This window comes from Chelonia mydas, chromosome 14 (genome assembly GCF_015237465.2).
Source record: "Chelonia mydas isolate rCheMyd1 chromosome 14, rCheMyd1.pri.v2, whole genome shotgun sequence".
Classification (NCBI taxonomy): Eukaryota; Metazoa; Chordata; order Testudines; family Cheloniidae; genus Chelonia; species Chelonia mydas.
This window is the reverse complement of record NC_051254.2, coordinates 15,990,899-16,010,774: the sequence shown is the minus strand read 5'-3', so window position 1 is coordinate 16,010,774 and position 19,876 is coordinate 15,990,899. Positions and strand designations below refer to the sequence as shown.

Genomic DNA, 19,876 nt, shown 5'->3' with positions numbered 1-19,876 from the left:
TGCTACTATGCTGGGCATAGTCCACCTCCCCGAGAGGAGAGCTCTCCAGTCAACCTAGCGCTGTCTGCGGGGCATTGGGTGGGTATGACTACATTGCTCGGGGCAGGTGGATTTTTCATACCCCTGAGGGACATAATGATACTGATGTAAGTTTGTAGTGTAGACCAGGCCTAACAAACCCACCTGGCCTCTGGAAGTTTAAGGGCCTCCCTGATTCCTAGTGAAGAAGCACAAGGAATTAGGGTTCTTTATGGGGGAGCAGGTACATCCTGAGTGGCACCCAGGGGTGTTGTGCTGGAAGCACAAAGGAGCAAGGAGAAAAGCGACATCTTATTTAAGGAAGGCTCCATATCATACCCCATCCTGGGTGGTTCTGCGAGCTCTACCGCGCCCCGACTCCCTGCTTGCTGACCACGAGGCAGTTGCTGTGGTGAAGCTCTCGGGTTGTCTCTGATGGAGCCAGGAAGGAAAATCATTTTCTGTAGGATTTGCATTAAGTCTAAAGCAGCCACTCACAGGCTCTCTCCCAGTCCATGTGATGCCCACCCTGCTGTCAGAGATACATTCCCTGTGTGGCACAGGACACTTCAGCCGGTTATTATTAAAACCCCAGAGAGAGATTTTGCTTAAGCACACAAACCTCCGTTCCAAACTGTGTACAAACTTGAAAACGTTTAGCAGGGTGTCTTGGCTGTCCACGTGCTTGGTAACTGCCTAGATGCCACGAGAAAGGACTGAGGGTTTGTGGGAGCTCCCAAAATCGACTCAGTAGTGAGGTGCATAAACAAAGCACTTTATTGATCACTTCTGCACTGCCTGCCTGTGTCTGCGTTCACTTTCCTCCCACACACACACCTTCCCATCAGTGACGGCACAGTAGGAGCGTTAGTGTAGACAGGGCTGCAGGTTCTAACCCCTGTCTTGTCTAACCCTACTCGGAGCAGCTCTAAGGTGACACAGAGGTTAGAACACCCGCAGCTGCTAGTGCTTTGTTCACACTGGAGCACCCCCTTTTGCTAGCACTGGTAGAGCTGGATCAACAGGTGCAAAGGTGGGAAACTTTAGGGAATGCGGGGATGGAGAAAACAGAAAAGATCTAAGAGCATCCACATGAGGTGGTGGAATCTCCATCATTGGAAGTTTTTAAGAGCAGGTTCGACAAACACCTGTCAGGAATGGTCTAGCTAATACTCTGTCCTGCCATGAGTGCAGGGGACTGGACACGTCCTGTGATTCTACCAGCATTGGCATAACACCCAAAGCCCCGCCCCAGCAATGCACGTGTTGTGCTCACTGGAAAACCTGAGCTGGATTCTCTGCTGGGTCGCCTCCCCGTTGGTGGTCCAGAGTCCTGGGCATGAATCTGGAGGGGATGGTCCTAGGCTATCGCAAGGTGTTCTTTCAAAAGTCGGTAGTGAAGACATACCCTTAGCTGCCGCTCCCAGGTTGTTCATGGGCTGCTTTGGAGGCTTGGGGCACCAGAGCTGTTATCCCACAGGAATACTTTATTTGGAGAATCAAAGGATGAAAGTAAATTTACGTTACCCTGATCTTCCTGCTTTATTTTTCACACTGGGGCAGCACCCTAGGTGTCCCGGGGCAAACCCCCAACTGTCTGCCTGGTATTTTGCAACTTGCCCAGTGGGCTTGTGTAACGCAATGGGCAGGGTGGGTCAAGACCCCCCTGTGCCAGACCTGCAGATGGTGTGAGGCAGTTACAGCCCCAGCAGAGCAGCAGCACGCGCTTTTAGCTCTGCAGGCTCTCTGTGCGTCAGCCAAGATAGCAGCCGTCACATCTGTATAGGAATGTGTTGGGCCCAGTCCATCCCTGGTGTGACTCTGTGGCACATAGCTGGCGAGGACGCATTGTATGATGCTGTTGCATGGAAGTCGCTATGCAAACCCCAGTGGTACAGTATTGGGGTGGTGGTTCTCCGGTTTCAGGAAGAGAGCAGAAGCTGCTGATCACTATCACGTGGCAAGGGGTGGCCGGCAAATATCAGCACTGACCGGCCGGCATCTCTGCAGTGATTCAGTAAACTTCCTTGACACAGCTCAGGAGCTGAAGGAAAACCAGGGCTACACAGTCTCAGCTCTTCCCTCCCCTTCCAGTCCTTCGCTGGGCTGGGCCGGAGGGGAGTTTTGTTTACCCCTTTCGCTTCCCCCATGGTGCGGCCCAGTTGCAGCGCTGAGACGACTGATTAACAGGGATTTGGGCTGCCAGGAGTGTGTGGCCATGTTGCCGTCCCATTGGAGGCTGGGCCCAGACACAGAGCTGAGAGCGAACAACCCTTGCATGCTAAACTCCACCTCAGAGCTCCAGCTAACCTGGGGCAGTGCTGGGCTTCGGGGCACTTTTCCTCCTCAGGGAAGCGTCTCCCACTGACCCATGTTGGCCGTACCAGGGGAATGTGCTGTGGAGGGCACTATGCTTTTCTCTCTTGAGCGGGAGTTATTTTTCATTAAGGACTCTTAGAATAACTGGCTTGTGGGGGCAGGGAGTCATTATAGGGGAATGTGACTGTAACCGTCTTAATTAAAGCACCGAAGAACCCAGCAGTCCCTTTGACTGAGGGGTCTGTCGGCCCCTCGCTCCCCTTCAGCTTTCCCCCTGAGCTAATGACTTCAGGTTACACACAGAGGTCACAGCTTCACAGAGCCCAGGCAGGTAAGTGGAAAAGGGGCCCGCTTCCTCCCAGATGCCAACTCCACTGACTGCAACCGGGCTGCCGCAGGGGTGAACTGGGCCTCCAAATGCTTAGCAGCAGCATGAAAGGCTTGCTCTTAATTCCTCCTACAGCCAGGAGAGAGCCCCGGGAAGGGCAGGGACCCCTGCCCAGGGATGCTCCCCCCCGCTCCTCATCCTCTCCCAGCAGCAGAGAGGGTAGGCAATTGGAAAGGAGCCCTCTTCCCTGGGCAGCAAGAAGAGGCTGGTAAATGGAGTTTAACTGGGCAGAGAGGATCCCGAAATTTGTCCCAAGCGAACAGAGAGCCGAGGGTTTAAACCATCCCCTTCTTTTCAGGGCATCGATCATTCTGGTTGTCAAGTTGGGGAGGTTTTGGCAGCTGTTTCTTTAGCCTCCCAATGAATAATAGGCACCTGTGAGCTATTTCAACTGGACTTTAATTTGTCCTAAGGAAACTCAGAGCAGTAATCCCACCTGGCCCCTCTTTTGCGGCTACCACACCTAAATCAGTGGACAGCAACCCCCCACATACCAGCTCCATCCCTTTAGAAAACAAACCGGGCCCAGTCTTAGCTGGGGATTTAGATGGGTGTTCTTTCCTCGCCTCCAGATGTGAAACATTCAGGTCTGCGAACAACAACTGACTAGGGAAAGGGGGAGAGGAAAGAGGGGGAAGAAGAAAAAAAAAAAAGTTTGTCCAAGCGGCCGAATTGCAGATGAAACTGGCAAGTGACTGCGCTCTCCATGGAGATCAGTGGGCCAATGACAAGGATGGAAGCTGTTTATAGGGGCGGAGTGTCTCCATAGCATCCAGCGAAGCCTTTTTGAGCAGCTACTTAATGACAGTCATTCTGCTGCTTACAAATCACTGCAGCTCTGCAATAAAGGAGCGCTGGCAGAGCTTTGGGTAATAATTTATCCAAGGGGGGAAAAGTAGAAATTCCCTTTTTTCCAGAACATTCCTGCTGAGCTGTGAACTTTGGGAGCTGTGGGACTTTGATAAGGATCAGGTAAGGACCCCAGAAATATTGAGTGAGTTCGGTTTTGTGGCAAATGCATTTAGCTTTATTTCTGCAGCCCAGAACATTGGAAAGTGCAGATATTTTTTCTGCTGCTGAAGGTGTCATACCGGCTACGCTAATCAAGGCCGTAAGTAAGAGCATTTATTTGAAAGTTAATGGGTAACTATGCCATAGTTTTGCGGGGTTTTTACTTGGAGATGTATTTAGACAGAACATTCCTTTTTTCACAACGCACGACAGTATTCTACAATTTTAATGGTTTGGTGCAGTAACACCTCATATTTTTGTTTAGTTTTGCACCTTTTTGTGTGTTTAAAGAGAGGGTGACCTCTGTTGCAAACCTTCACTTGCTGGGAGTTTTTGGATTGTTACATTTGTTTGTTAATTTCGAATCTCCAGCATTTTATCTGAGCTATTTAACAGCTACATTATCCAAATAAGACACCAGCAGAATTTACAATTACGTCTGGCTGTTAGCCTGGCACAGAGGAGATGCTACACACCTCTTTGGCCTGAAATAACATTTGTATTCTAATCGTGACTGCATTTCTCTTTGGAAGAAATACACAGTTATGGCTGCCAAAGCAGTCAAAGGGATTTAGATGCATCTTCCATTAAAATTAATAGATGCTATACCTCTAAATCCCCTGGGTTGCTATAAATATCTTTATACACCTGTTGTTTTTCAAAGATGGCAGGGCCCTGCATAAAGAGAAAAATGAAATGCAACAAGGAAATGGAAGTTAGTAATCTAAGAAATACTCAGGGCACTTTGACAAATGCAGGAGGCTATTATTCTGGTTTGTCGCCCATGGAATTAAAGTCCACCAAGAAAAGTGTTAGCACCCAGAAGGAGGTACAAGTCTCTGGTTTGGTGTAATGCTCCCATGGTAATTCTCATACAGTATCAATAGCATCAGAGCTGCTTGGATTCTGGTGATTCAGAAGATAGCTTGCTGTAAATGACACAAGTGAACTCCATCTGCCTTGTGTGGGAGGCTGGATGGAGAAGGGAGACTCAGCCATCCCTGGCGTGACTTCGGTGTCATCTGCAGAGGCACACCAGGCATAAACGGAGCCAGGGTCTTTGTGAGCGTTAGGTTGAAAACCTGTTGACTATTGTGAGTTGCCTGTTTGTCAGGGATCTTGAATCTCTTCATATTGTTCTTGCAGGATCGCCCCTTTCCCCCTCCCTTCCCCCACCTCAGTTCACCCCACACCTCCTGAATGTTGGACCTGCCCATTCTGGCCTCCCCAGACATGGCTGACAGCTGGTTGAACCTGCAGTCAGAGGAAGAAAGAGGGCAGGAAAACAGCATGGGGGACTCTGCCAACCTGGACGACAGTCTGACCAGCCTACAGTGGCTGCAAGAGTTTTCCATCATCAATGCCAACGTGGGCAAGTCTTCCTCTTCTCCCAGCAGCTCGGACCCTCACGGCTACCATAAGATCCCTGGCTCTGCTGCTCCTTGCTCCCCCTTGGCTGCTGACCCAGCTTGCATTGGGATGCCCCACACCCCCGGCAAGCCCATATCATCTTCCACCTCCAGGACTACTCACCTGGGGATGGGCATGCAGGCCCAGCCCTTGGAAGACATAGATTACAAGACCAACCCCCATGTGAAGCCCCCTTACTCCTATGCGACGCTCATCTGCATGGCCATGGAAGCCAGCAAGAAAACCAAAATCACCCTTTCGGCCATCTACAAATGGATTACAGACAACTTCTGCTACTTCAGACACGCTGACCCCACCTGGCAGGTAGGGATCCCAAAGAGCCACCGTTTCTCCCTCTCTGCATCTGTCCCTAAAGATAAGCATGTGCAGTATGCTGGTTGGGTTGGGGCGGACTTGCCCTAGCTGATCAGACACTGCAGTAATGGTGCCAGTAGAAGAACCTGGGGAAATAGATGAAGTCAGGTATTCCTCAAGAGCTGCTGGTGGTCCCGCTCCAAATTGGCCCAGAGCAGTACAAGAAGGAGCAATGGACACCGTGTTCCAACACTGTGCGTCTAGCATCCATTGCATGTGTTTACAGGAGCATCAGGAGCTGTGCTGCCAATTCTAAGTGGTTCTGCAGAAGTGGGAGTCTTTCTGTGGATATATTAACATTGGCAGCAGACCTTCTAATGGTAGCACTCATGGCAGCAGTTCTTTCTTTGCTTTTCTTTTCTTTTCTTTTCTTCAGGATCCAATTAATGACTTTTGGTGTGTTTCCTGCCCAGGTCTTTTGCCTTGAGTGAACATTCTCTAGCACACAGAAGCTGCTGTAAACGGGACCATAGCCCAGTATAAACAGGAATTTACCCTTGTCAAAGTTAGCGATTATCTATCACTCCTCCAGTGCTGGACAGAGGCTGAGATTGGCGACAAAAGAACAAATTCTCCTCTGTTACATCAGCACACTTCAGTGGTGCTGCACCAGTGTAATGGAGAAGAGAATTTGGCTCGGAGAGCACAGAAAGGAGAAGAGGGACGGGGGAAAGAAAAAGACAGTGGAGGAGAGGGGATGAGTCTGGGGAACAATGACAAGGAGAGGATGGAAAAACAGGGAGAACGAGCTGAAGGGAGAGGGGAAGGGAGATTGTATCTGATGTGTTTAACTTCTGTATCAGGATCAGAGACCCACGGGAGGCTCCCCTATTCCAGAGATTAGAAACCCAACAGTGCCTTGAAAGGTGGCTTTGACCAGGCGAGCTATTGGCTACAGTGAGATGGCCATTATCCTGCGATAGGCCACTGCCATTTTGATGATACTGAAAGGTACAAATTCTGCAGTAAGCAGTTGAAACTCCTCCCTGCCGCTTGCCGGCGCTCCCGTTGGGAGGCATCTCCATCCCTGAGCACCACCTCCTTGTTCTCTTCAGATATATGAGCTGGCAGCCCTAAAACTGAGGACTCGTTTCTTCAATCCCCTGGTGGATTAGTGAATTCATCAGATCTCTGAGCCAGCAATTTCTATAGCCACAAAGGAAAAGATCTAGGGGAAGGGTTAATACCTTTATGTAGAAAATCCCTGATCAGCAGTGTTTAGCTCAGCAAACACTGTTCCTTTCCAACGTATAGTACAATGGAAAGCTGTGCCCCCTTTCAGTACAGAGCCTTGTATCCTACAGGGGCTTGTGGAGTGAGAGGGAAAATTTCATCATTGTGATGAGAGCCCTGAGCCTCAGTGTTCCTTTGTCTTGCCTTTCTTCTGCCAATGGAAAAACGTGTCCAGGGCCAGCTTCCTTTGCCTTCTGTTCAAAGGACGAACAACTTCCCTAGATTGCTGGAGATCATCATAACAAAGATAATGCTAAGTAACACCCTGCGCTCCTTTCAAGACTGAATCCTAAACTGGCTGCAGCCTGGGAGTTAACCTGAAGATGTTCCCCAAGCTGGTGGGGGTAATCACTGGACCAGGTTCATCTCTGGTCACAAAGCCACCTTAGGCCCCCTAGGGAACGTATTCAACACAAGGACCTTCCCCACGTACACTGGCTCCATGCCCTCCCCTCCCTGGAACTCCTGGCACAGGAGGCGTTCCAACGATGCGTCATGGGTAGGAGGAGGCGTGGCCAGGGTGTTCCCACCCCTGGTTAATCCCAGGCTGCTGCATGGGCCACATTGGCCATGGCAGGCAGGGTGCCAATTGAGTGTTGCCCTCACCTACGCTAGAGACTGAGTTGGCCCTGGCAACCCCAGGATAGGAGAGGGTCAAGCTCTGCAGCAGCACAGGGGTGAATCAGGTCCATCAAACACGGGTTCCCATGGCAGTGGGCACTGGCCAGCCACAGATGAAATGGCTGCAAAATCCAGTTTCCACGGTTCAGCTGCCTGCTTACCTCGTTAACGTGCCAGCTCCTTCCGGCTGTCGACCGTCCTTTTAAGAACTCTGAGAACAAGGAGACCAGACCTGCCCTGCTCAGGACATGACTCCAAAAACAAAATCAGTCTGACAAAACAAGGAGTTGCACCCAGGTGGAGGTTAGCTAAGCCTGGCAGCAGCCATGGAACCATGACTAGATTAACTAGCGCCCACTGTCTCCCCTTCAACCTCACCCGCTCTAAACCCAGGTGAATCCTGGGCATCTCCAACCCCCACCTTGTGCTTGTGATAGCTCCCCAATCTCCATTCCAGGTTGGCACATGCACTGCGAAATTGGAGGGGGCAGCAGTAACTGGTTCACTTATTCTGTAAATTGGGAGCAGTTCCACTGGAGCCAGCAGGGTCACACTCATGGTATGAGTGCTGGCAGAGTACAGGCACAAAGGCTGTGAGTGCCAGCGATTGAGGGAAACTCACCTAGATAAAGAACCGCCACAGACGAGAGTTCTTGTTGGTTTACATCGCCTAGAATTAGCGTGTCAACGTTCATGGGCACTGGGGAATACACAAGAGCGGGCAAGTAGGAGGCAAGTGGTAGGTAATATTTTGACTTCTCCTCTGAATTCTGGATAATTACCATATTTTCAATTAAATGCGTTTATAAAAAAAAAAGTTCTCAATCCCTCTCTGCAAAGATGCAGGTGGTTAGATTGCTTGTTGTAGAGAGGAATGATAAATATGCAAACTGGCTGGGTAATAATCAACTGCAGGCAAGCCAGGCTGAGTGAAATTTGGGGGTGGGGGTGGAGAATTTGGCTTGGAATTCTCTGACCTTTGTAAAAATTCATTAAACAGTAAATTCTGAATCCCTGGAGTCTGGAATGTTTGCTGGATTTTTCCCCCCCTTTCTTTCCTATTCTCCCACCGTAGCTGTGTTCTCATCCCTCTACCCCAATTCCTGTAAACGGAGACAGACTCAAAAGGTCATGCCACCCATATGCTGGGGGAGATGGATAGATTCCTGTGGGAGCTGCATGCTTTGGAGAGGAGCCAACTTGCCCAGGGAGTTTCAGCCTGGAGGAGGGGTGTTGATTTTTTGTAGTTTTCTTTTTTTTTTTTTTTGTAAGGGCTCCAGGCATTCAAGCTTTGTTTTTGCTATCCGGCAATACGGATTATGGATGAATAAGCATAAAGATATCCAGGCAACATTAAAAAAAAAAAAAGCCCTTCACCATATCCAATCTCTTTACACCCTCTTGGCTTTGTATAGTGTAACACAGCGTTATTTACCCAATAACTGAGTTTCCTTTCTGATTATGCACATCACTCTCGACATTCATGTTTTTCAGAGCAGCTCAACGGGAAGCAGAAAGTTCCTTTTCTTTTTTCTTTTTTGCAGCTGTTTTGGTTTGTGTTTAGGAAGATACAGACAGTGATTTCATACCAAGCTTTCCTAAGCCTTACGGACAAATTCAGCAATGGTGCTCGAAATGGGAGCAATTAATGGGGGGTGCAAATCCAATGTAAATGGGTGTCCGTGGCCAAGACCAGCCCCTTGTGCAATCGGTTCCTAGTCAGAGTAGGAATAACCAGCACGTGGGCCTGTGTATTGAGGGCATTTCTGAAGAAGGGAGCACACATGCCTAAGTGGGATCTAGGTGCCGTGATGACACCAGTGGTAGAAGGGTATCTACACTTGGCTAATTTTGCCAAATCATTTCCCACTGTTGCTAACACTGGCACAGCTCACACCCCATCCCGCCTTTCCATGGGAATGATCCAAATTCAAGAGAAAAGACTCCTGTTGAATTCAGTGGGCTCTGGATCAGGCCCCTTGGCTCTGGCTATTTTGGATCGGTTTGGAATGGAGGTGGCTGCCTCCACTTTGATACTTACATGGCTGGCCAAGGAGGTTTCTGCTCTGCCACACAACTCAGGATTTGGCCTGGAATGTGTTTTCCTATTGCAGCCATCTCTGTTTTCCGATTGTTAGAAGCTCCCTGATGGTCCTATGTATCTTCACCCCACTGGAGGGGTTTATGTTTTGTAATGGATCATTTACAAAGTTGCACATGTCCAACCTCGCTGTTTTCTTTTGGGTTTAGAATTCCATCCGCCACAACCTATCCTTGAACAAGTGCTTCATCAAGGTGCCGCGAGAGAAGGACGAGCCGGGGAAAGGTGGGTTCTGGAAGATCGACCCTCAGTACGCAGACAGGCTCATGAATGGAGCCTTCAAGAAACGCAGGATGCCCCCTGTGCAGATCCACCCGGCCTTCACCAGCAGAGTCCAACAAGAAGCCGGGACTGCTGCCAACCAGGCAGCATCCTCTTGGTCCAATGACAGTGTCCTGAATGTCAACATGGAGTCACAGCAGCTGCTCAAAGAGTTTGAGGAAGTCACGAGTGATCAGAATTGGAACCCAGCAGATGGGAAAATGGGCCACAAACGTAAGCAGCCATTGCCCAAACGGATGCACAAGACAGCTCGCCTCTCTAGCTCCCCCTTGCTCACCCAGGAAGAACAGACAGAGCTTGGCTCATTGAAAGGTGACTTTGACTGGGAAGCTATCTTTGATACCACCTTGAATGGTGACTTCTCCACTTTTGAGGATCTGGAGCTCACACCTCCAATTAGCCCAATAACCAGAGATGTGGACTTGACAGTGCATGGAAGACACATTGACTGTCCACAGGAATGGTGCCCAGTTGGGCAGGATCAGGTCCTAACAGAATCCAACCAGAACAACTTAGACTTTGATGAAACCTTCATGGCCACTTCTTTCCTTCAGCATCCCTGGGATGAAGAGAGAAACGATTATCTCTCAAATTCGGTCAACATGGACCAGTTGTTTGAACTCAACGACTCTTCTTTGCCAACAGACATGAGTGACTGGAGCAGTATGGGATCTTTTTTATAAGAGGCCGCTGCCGGTTAGAAGGATCAAGTTAAACCCAGGTAGACTTTATCTATTAGCAAGATACTCCCATTGCTGCTGGAGATTACAAGGGACAAGATCTCTAAAAACGGGGACATCCACGTTGACTTTTATCAGCTGCAAAGTATGGTTATTCACAGAAACTCCAAAAGAAACTCAGAAGATTTGGCTGGATATATCTGTTAGCGACACATCAGGAGAAGTCTCTGCCTCTTGGGTTTCCCTAAGAGAAGAAATAATTACTTATTTTGGGACTCTGTTTTTTTAAAGAAATGTAGATTATCCTATGTTTTGTGGAAATGGAAGGAACGTATGTTTCCTCTAGGACAAAGGAGAACAGTTGCTAAGTTACATGCAAGAGCTGAGATTTCCTGATGACTTTGGACATTGTAGACCATGTGCAATTTCCTTCTCCTTCTTCTCCATTTGACTCTTTCTCTCTCTTTTTTTTTTCTCTGTCCAGGGATATTGCCAGATATAACATGAGATAATTAAGTAGCAGGTAAATAAAAGTTCCTTCTGGGTTCTATAAGTTCAACCTCCCTCCAGAATTGGGGCTAGGGAAGAAGACGAGATCTGTAAAATCAGATGCAAATCAGCAAGTCGCCCTCTTCAGATGTTTTTGTATAGTCTATTATATATAAATATATATCTATTCAAAGAAACCTATATTTTTAGCACAATCAGTAGAGTACCTTTTTGATGGGATGGCAGTGGAAACGGGGTTTTTTCTGTGCTGTATAAAGACTAATGTTAATTTTTCTGCAAATTAAAAATGAAGCGTGTCAGATGTTTATTGTAACAAAATATGCAAAGGAAAATTCCTACATCAGAAGCAATGAATTTCTTTAAGGATCAAGAAAAGGATCAAGACAGGAGAGAAGGAGAAGAGACTTGACTTTCTCCAGATTGTGCTCTTACTTATTTTTGTATCTTGAACTCCTTGCCTCGAGTCACGAGCGATTGTATTTGCTGTAAGGCCTAGAATGGTGTCACTGTGAACCTGCTACATTTCTGAATGATTGACAAAACAATGTACTATTTTCTGATCAGAAACTGTGAACCGAAAGCATCCCCTTCATCAGCCTGTATGCCAGGCTCTGAACAGCCTTTGTGATGATCCAGGAGACAAATCAAGTGATGGGTGATTAAGGACCAAGCCTTCTCCCTCAGTGAGACAGCTGTGATCAAACATTGCTTTCTTTTGGAATTGTTATGTTGGGGTTTCCCATGCAGGGGGATGCTCCCCAGCTCTTGGTGATTTTGTATTTTATTTAAACGAATGTTCTTGTATAGGACTAACAAAAAATGAAATCTGGATCCGGGGCTCGGTCAGGGAGTAAGAGGCCAAAGACTGTGTATGCAACAAACATTAGTTACGAAGAAAAGCAGAGTTTAGAATCCCTTCTCTGCCTTACCGAATGTGTCCCCTTTACTCTGCTCGTCTCCTAAAGCAATAATCAGTCTGAGCACTTACCATCTCCAACCCGCTGCACAGAGGTTAACCAGTTAATTCTCACAGCACCCCTGCAAGGTAAGTATTATTACCCCCTTTTACAGATGGGGGTGACAAGGCAGGGGTCAATTAACTGATTTGCCCAAGGCCTAACAGCACAGCCTCGCTCCCAGTCCTGTGACCATACTGCCTCTTAAAGGTGTGAAGGGGATGCCGGCAGGCTAAAGGTTTCTCCAAAGCAGGTAGAAAATATCCTGGTGTTTTTCAGTGCCTGGAAAGGCAGAGCAAGGAGAGGCAAAGTACCTGACTCCTTTCTCGAGACTTAACAACTTGGGACCAGAGCCTCAGCTGGTGAAAATTGCCGTAGCTCTACTGACTTCAACAGAGCTACGCTGATTTACCTGCCGAAGATCTGCCCCCTAATTGGTTTGCTAATGGGAGTGTGGACAGGTGTCTGTGAAATATGCATAGGCAGCAAAGAAATATTATGGTAGTTAAAAATAAAAAATCTTGCTCAAACTTGAATTCAAGCTCTAGAGAATCAGATTCTAAGCCTCTCTGTTGGTACAGGCAAATATAGTTAACATAACGTAGCTGCTAGTTCGCAGAAAGAAGAGGTTACTTTGGAGTGTGTTAGACTTGTTGAAAAACATAAAACTATAAACTTTTTTTTGTTTGTTTGTTTGCTTAGAAACTATAGTAAGAATTTAGGAACCTTGATGTGAGCAAACTAACTTAGCTGGAGTCTAGTTGTCGTTTTAAAAAAACAGCCTGATTTAATGCTGGAAAAGACAACCCTTGTATTAACTAATGAATTAACTTGCATTCAAGGTCACAGAGGTCGGAAATGCAATGCATTGCATATGGGTTTTCAGGTACATAGGGCTAGATCCTCAGCTGGTGCAAATCGGCCTAGCTCCATTGAGGTCAATGGAGCGACTCACGCTTACCGCAGCAGAGGATGTTGACCCCTTGATCTCCATACAGGTGGCTGCTGGAGTGGGGTGGAACTCTTAGGATGTGTCTACACTTCAATAAGAGACCTGTGGCACAACCGTGGCTGGCCCGGGTCCACTGGCTTGGGCTCAGGTTGTGGGGCTAAATATTGCAGCAGGAGCCCAGACTCTGAAACCCCATGGGGCGGATGGGGCTCAGAGCCTGGGCTCCAGCCCAAGCCTGAACATCCACACTGCAATTTTTAGCCCCACAGCAAGAGCCCTGCAAGCCCAAGTCGATTAACCTGGGCTCTGAGACTCATTGGCATGAGATTTTTCTTGCAGTGTAGATGTAACCTTAGGGTCCATGGTTTAGACAATGTTCCCCTGGGTCTGGCGGACAATCAAAAGATACAAGCTGCAATGACTGCCAAATGGCTCCAGAGGGTTGGTCCCACTAGTCCTCCATAAAATGAGGAAGTGGGGTTGGAATTTTAACCATCTCACATACTCAGTGAACAACCTCCAAAAAACCTCAGCAAAAACGAATGGGGGTGTCCTCCACCAGCCTGCACTGTTTCGAGAGCTGGCTGCATTTCCACCCAGTGAGACATAGCTGCATGGCTTCCATCTCCATTCCAAGGCTACTGGTGATCAGACTGGGCCTAGTCCAGTGTTTTGTTTCTTTTTTGTAATGCTTCATTTTTTTTTGTTTCTTTCTCCTGTTTCGGGGCCTGTTTCATACAGATGCTGAAAGAACTGCAAAGATAAGTGTGCAATTTAACCTTTTTCATGGAAAGCTATTTACAATTAAAAAACATGTCCAATGAAAAACTGGTTTTGCCTCCTTGTTTCCCTAAAGCACTGACCTTGAGTCTCTTTCTGTCCACTACTTATATGGCCCCCATTTACCATGGCAGCCGAACCCCTCACAATATTTTTAATGCATTTACCCTCACAGCACTCCTGTAAGGTTGGCCAGTGTGGTTGTCTTCATTGTATAGATGGGGAATGGTGGCACAGAGAGGCTAAGTAACTTGCCCAAGGTAAGACCGAATGTCTGTGGTGGAGTAGGGACTTCAACTCTGGTTTCCCAAGTCCAGAGAGTGCCCTAACCGCTGGATCATTTTTCTTCTCTTTTCATGGAGGCATAAGATTTTTAGGGATGGGAGAAGTACACCAATCTGAGGGGTCAAGATGTAAAATGCAATATTATTATTATTTATTTCTACTACAGTAACTAGGGGTCATGGAACTAGGGGTCACCCAATGAAATTAATAGGCAGCAAGTTTAAAACAAACAAAAGGTAGTATTTTTCACACAACGCACAGTCAACTTGTGGAACTCCTTGCCAGAGGATGTTGTGAAGGCCAAAACCATAACAGGGGTCAAAAAAGAACTATATAAGTTCATGGAGGATAGGTCCATCAATGGCTATTAGCCAGGATGGGCAGGGATGGTGTCCCTAGCCTCTCTTTGCCAGAAGCTGGGAATGGGCGACAGGATGGATCACTTGATCTGTTCTGTTCATTCCCTCTGGGGCACCTGGCACTGGCCACTGTCAGAAGACAGGATACTGGGCTAGATGGACCTTTGGTCTGACCCAGTATGGCCGTTCTTATGTTCTTAACGCCTAAAGGCTCTCATGGGTTGAGAAGAAAAGCTTGGAAAAATGACCTAAGTGTGCCTGAATCTGCAGAGACCCTGCAGTAGTAGCTCTGTGGAGTGTGAACTGCCTCATTCATCTTAATGAGGTGTTAACACCAAGTCTCATTGGGCCGGGAGGCCTAGCCCACGCTAACCCCAGCAGAACAGTGTGTGTGCAAGGGGCACCAAAAGTGCCGCAGGCTCAGCCCACCCAACCAGGTATGCCTCAGTTACTGGGGTAAGTCCTGGGAGATGCCCCTGTTACTGCACCTGTCTGAGAGGGGAGAGGGGACCCCTGCAGGGAGCAGAAACTCCTGGGAGGGAAAGTGGGGCCCCATGCCACTGCTCCAACCTCTCTGGTATGGGAGAGGGGCCCCCATGTCATTCAAAGTGAAGAGATGGGGCCACAGCATGGGGTGGAGCCAAAAGAGGTCTTGTGTCTTGGTGGGTCTAGGCCCCCGTATTGCCTTAATCTGTCTATACAGTATCAACACATAGTAAGAATCAGTGCTGAAGATGTTACCATCTAACTACTAGACAAAAGAAGGATTACTCTCCCCAATTTACAGCTGGGGAACTGAGGAACAGAGAGGTGAAGTGACATGCCCAAGATCATAAAGGGAGTCTGTGGCAGAGCTAGCATCTGAACCCAAATCTCCTAGTCGCTAAGTCCTAGTCTTAGCCCCAAGAGCACCCTTCCACCCCACCCATTCCTCTTCTCCTGATAGGACCCGTGCTCCTGTTGATGTCCAAGGCCATCAGGGTTGCCTGTAATTAGAGGTTCTGCAAACCCACCTATGAGATGTCTGGGTTTCATTGCTCCAAAGGGAAACATTTTCACCCACTCCAGTCTGGGAACTTTCACTCCAGGGGAGAGCAGAAGAGGCAGCTTTCCAAACACAAACAACTAGAGTCCAAAGTCTTTACACAAGCAAACTTCCATTGGGCCAAATCCTGAGGTCTTTTAACTCGGTCCTTTCTCTGTTGGAACATCCACTGACCTCAAAGAGACTTTCACCTGACTGATTTGGCCCACATTTTGCACACACATATTTTTGAGATACCCATGATGCCCGGCACTGGAAACTAATCTCTCAATGGTCAGTTGATTGAGAGCTGGCTGGAAATACCATATACACCTTTTTCTTTTAATACGCTAATGGAGAGGAAGGACCAGAGATGGTAGCCAGGAGATCTGGACCACCAGGAATATGTTGAAGATGTGGAGCAGTGGGATGGCCCAGTTTTGGTTGCTGTAATGATGTTTTTCCATCTAGACTTCTTACAGCACAGAGATGTGCGGCTGTTTATTGGCAGGGGAATTGTAAGACGCTTGGGAGTAATATGACTAAAAACACGTCTAACAAACAATAGTTCAGACCATAAGATATTATATGTTCTTATTGAGTTCAAACTGTCTCCTCTAGGTCCTATAGCTGCCCCCAGGGAGGAGCCATTCAACTTGATACTAGGGGCTCTCTCTGAGTTTTGCCCTGATCCTAGTTTGTTTCGCCAGAGCGGAGAAAGAAGCATTTAACGCCCCACATCCTCACAAATTAACTGGATGAAAGTGCAATTCAGGGGTGAGGCACTGGTCCCCTCAAAAGCAACTGGATCCACAGAAGCCCATTTTAAGAGCGGTTGTGGGGGAAAACGCTTCCTGTCGCTCCAAGCCAGCCAGCCCTTCAGAGCAGAAGAAAAGCCCCAGCAACCCAGGGAAGGAGGCCGTGAGCTGGGGAGGGTGGGGGAACCGCACAAAAGAGACAGTAACAGATGAAACCACTTGAGGTTAATTACGCTGAGAAGCAATTGGCTCCACAAGGATGTGGGGGGGGGGGGACTTGAAAGGCTGGGGAGGGTGAACTCTTCATGACCTCGGAGGTGTGCAGAGGAAGGTTGTTTGGGGAGCTCAGCCCAGCACATGGTGGGGATGGTGAGGCTATCTTTACCTAGGGGGCAGAGGAATGGGACAACGGGGGGGTGGGAGCACAGCCAGCCATAGAGAGCAAAGGGACATGGAGGATTTTGCATAGAATGTTTTCAGTACCATTTCAATTTGACCTGGCCCCATTGGCTGCTGCCTGATCCCCAGGGCCCGAAGGCCCCAGGGGTTGCTGTCTGATCGCTTGGCTCAAGGTAAGATTTTTTTTTTTTAACTAGCTGCCCTCTAGGTTGGGTCAATTGAGGGCAACTCTTTTAGTCTCCACCCTGGCTAATGCGTCCCTGAAGAGCAGTGGGAATTAGAGCCAGGAGGAGAGTGACACAAGCCCTGCTTGCAGAGAACGAGTGCCTTCATTAAAAACAACGCTGGTCAGCTGCCTCAGCCCAGAGGAGAGGAACAAAAAGCAGCAGAGAAGGTGAAGAGGGAAGGATGAGGCCCAGCTGCTCAGCACTGCCGTGCAGGTAGCCCAAGCCTCGGTCTCTAGTCTTGAGCTGGTGAGGCCTAGGAGCACCGGAGGCTCTTCCAGTTGCTCAGCCTGGCCCTGCAGTCTGGAGGGGCTCCAAAGGGAGCCTGTGCAGTATGTCTTGAGCAGAAGGCAGGTGTTTGTTACAGAGGGGCCTCGAGAACAGGGGTATAAAAGCAGGTCGAGGGGACATGAAAGGGCGCCTCTGTGCCCTGACAGAGATGGGGGACCTTCCCCACCTCCCAGAATACACGGAAAGTCCAAGGTCAAGGGCAAATGCCATGTTCTTTGTACTTTAACATCTAAGGATCCCAGAATGTTTTCCAAACAGCCTGGGATGGCAAGCACAGCCTGGCCTGTGTAATAAACAGCCTTTAAACCTGCCTTTAAAAAGGTTCCCAATTCTTGGGGGGGAAAGTCTGTTGGGTGCATAGATGCAGGGTAAAGGCCATTGACCAGAAAGCTGAGGATTAGCTCCTTCCGCTACCACTCCCTTGATCTTCGGCACTAACTCTCTCTGCAGAGCCAGCGCATTGACGCTACCCATAATGCACTTGCATCAGCTACTCTCCCAGCACCACCAATCCCTGCACCCTGTAGAATGGTGGCAGCTGCTACGACCAGCAGCACTCCTCCTAGTGGGAAGGGCGGAGCCTCCTCACCATTGGCAGCAGCTGGCCCCCCATGCAGCCGGATCAAAACTAGCATCTAAGGTAGGTGTCCTGGTGGGGGAGATAAAGGCTGTGCATGTGTTGGATGCTGGTAAGAGGGCACTAAAGGAGAGAAGGCACAGAGGGTCTTTAACCCAGTCTGGAGGGAGCGCAAGGCAATGGCTCACACACCAGATGACTTAAGTCACCATAGCTCACCCCTCTGTTCATATCAAATGGTCCTGAACCATGGATCATAGAACTGTAGGGCTGGAAGGGATCTTGAGAAGTCATCAAGTCCAGCCCCCTGTGCTAAGGCAGGACCAAATAAACCTAGACCAGGCCTGATGGGTAACTGCACACATGGGAATCCCACTGAAATGCAGCCACCTCTGGGAGGTGGGGGAAGCTGCTAACTAGAACACAGGGGCAAAAGGTGGGAGTTTGGCCAAGCCATGGCCATATTCTTAAGAAAAGAGCAATGAGGATTATAATGTTCATGCAGAGCAGATAGAAGCTTGGTTTATAACTCTCTTGATTTGATCGCAAGTGAGATTTGGTGGGGGGGTTTTCTTAAAGCCCCAAACTGCTGGAGTCCTGTTATTGTGTAAGAATCTCAGCTTTCTTTTTTGTTGGTTTATTTTTCACAGTGAGTTTCTGGTTCTTCTCGTTGTGGAGAAAAGGTTGAAAGCATGACCCACAAAGGGTTAAAACCCAGAAGGCAAATAATAAGATCCCAGCTTTGACTGTTTCTTAACATCTCATGAGTTTGGGGGAGGCGACTGACTTCTGATTTTTTGACTGCTCAGGGGCAGCCGTGCTGTTAGAAGTGGGGCCATGTGAAGCAGCCCTTTTTAGCTTAGCAAGAGGCAAGCTGCTTGCTTTTGTTCAAACCCCCTTGAAACAGATGAGCATTTTGCATGGACGTGGAAAATGTAAAGGGATGACAAACATAATGTCCCAATAGGAGATGCGGGCCTTTAAAGTGTGTGTGTGGGGGGGGGGGGGGGCGGAGATACGGGCAGCACCGGGCAAGATCTGAAACAACCACATTTAGTTCAGCTGTGAAACCAACAAAACAAACTTCCAAGCAAAAATTTTTCAATGGTGTTTTTTTTTGTTTTTTTTTTAACAGGAGCCAGAAGATGTATGACTAATGTGTGTGTAGGGGGAGGCCTCGGCAGACAGGGACAATACTGTAGTAACCAGGGAGAGGGGAGGGCTTGGAGGTCTTTTCTTCCATCAAAGCTTGGAGCTTTCTTCCAGCCAAGGAGATTGAGAGAAAGAATGCAAGACAATAAACTTTCTCCCTGGGTTGTAAACTTTGCCCTCCAATGCAGGCTAAAGAGACTGGGCTGCTTTTTACAAAGCGCAGTGTGTACTCAGTGAGAAAGGGAGAGGGAGAGAAAGGAAGGTCAAGGCCCCTTCAGAGTCTGGCCTGCCCAGGCTTGCCTGGGAGAGCATGATTTTCAAACACTGCAGCTTGCAGCCTGGCCTCTTTCTCTCCCATAGATCCCATTGCTTCAATCTGTTCCCGGGGATGTGGTGCGTTTGCCCCCCACTCACACACAAATGCTACAGTGAATTGCAAAACTAACTAGCCAAATGGGAAAGTGGGGGAGTGATTTGTTTATTTAGCCAGGCAGGCTCCCAGTGAAGCTTGGGACATCTCTGTAAGGGCTAAAAGGCTGTTTGCCAGTTTGACAAGCTGCTGCCCATGCCAATACACTTGCAAAGAAAACTGCAACACATGTCCTGATGGCAGCAACACCATCTAGCATATCCTATAGGTGCTGCCCAGAACAGGGCCAGACCTGGACTCCCCCCCTCCAGCCTTCTCTGCCCAGAGTCCTGCTGAAATCAATGGTGTTACACCATGTTGGCTCAATGACTCTTCTACTGTTCTATCTCTCTCTTCTTAAACTGTTACAGCCTCCTGGTATCTGGTCATCTGCCTTTTCACCTCCTCACTCTCTCCTTATGTCTCTCCTTTACTATCTTTCTTGTGTTTCTCTTCTCTTCTCTTCCCCTTCCTTTTACCCCTCTCGCCAGGTGGCAGTGTAGAGACAAGGACTTATGTGCTTCCATGACATCCCCTGAGATCCAAGGGTTTTGGGGGGCAAACCCCCTGCCCCTTCAATGGGGAAAAACCCCACACGTGCAATGGGAGAATTAAGGGGAGAGTTTGCAGGGTCAGGGAGTTCCCATCCTCCTGCATGGGTTGGTCTTGTGTGGAGGAACATAGGCCCACTCTCTATGGGAACTAAAAAAACCTCTTTATGCAGAGGTAATTAAGGACTCATGAAGGCAGCATTAGAAGTGT

General features: G+C 48.5%; 1 protein-coding gene and 1 long non-coding RNA gene across 3 annotated transcripts; both read left to right on the top strand.

The window, feature by feature from the left end:
* Positions 1 to 3,194: 3,194 nt before the first annotated feature.
* Positions 3,195 to 13,855, top strand: FOXJ1 (forkhead box J1). The gene is made up of 3 exons (XM_007072539.3): positions 3,195 to 3,697; positions 4,883 to 5,470; positions 9,626 to 13,855. Exons 2-3 carry the CDS (start codon positions 4,937 to 4,939, stop codon positions 10,439 to 10,441), a joined length of 1,350 nt encoding a protein of 449 aa, XP_007072601.1. The 5' UTR covers positions 3,195 to 3,697; positions 4,883 to 4,936; the 3' UTR covers positions 10,442 to 13,855.
* Positions 13,856 to 16,384: 2,529 nt separating this feature from the next.
* Positions 16,385 to 19,589, top strand: LOC122462913. Of its 2 annotated transcripts, XR_006285816.1 has the most exons (4): positions 16,385 to 16,634; positions 16,778 to 16,901; positions 17,427 to 17,616; positions 18,689 to 19,589. It is a non-coding gene; the product is annotated as an uncharacterized LOC122462913 (long non-coding RNA). The 2 variants fall into 2 exon arrangements; XR_006285817.1 differs by lacking the exon at positions 16,778 to 16,901.
* Positions 19,590 to 19,876: the final 287 nt, after the last annotated feature.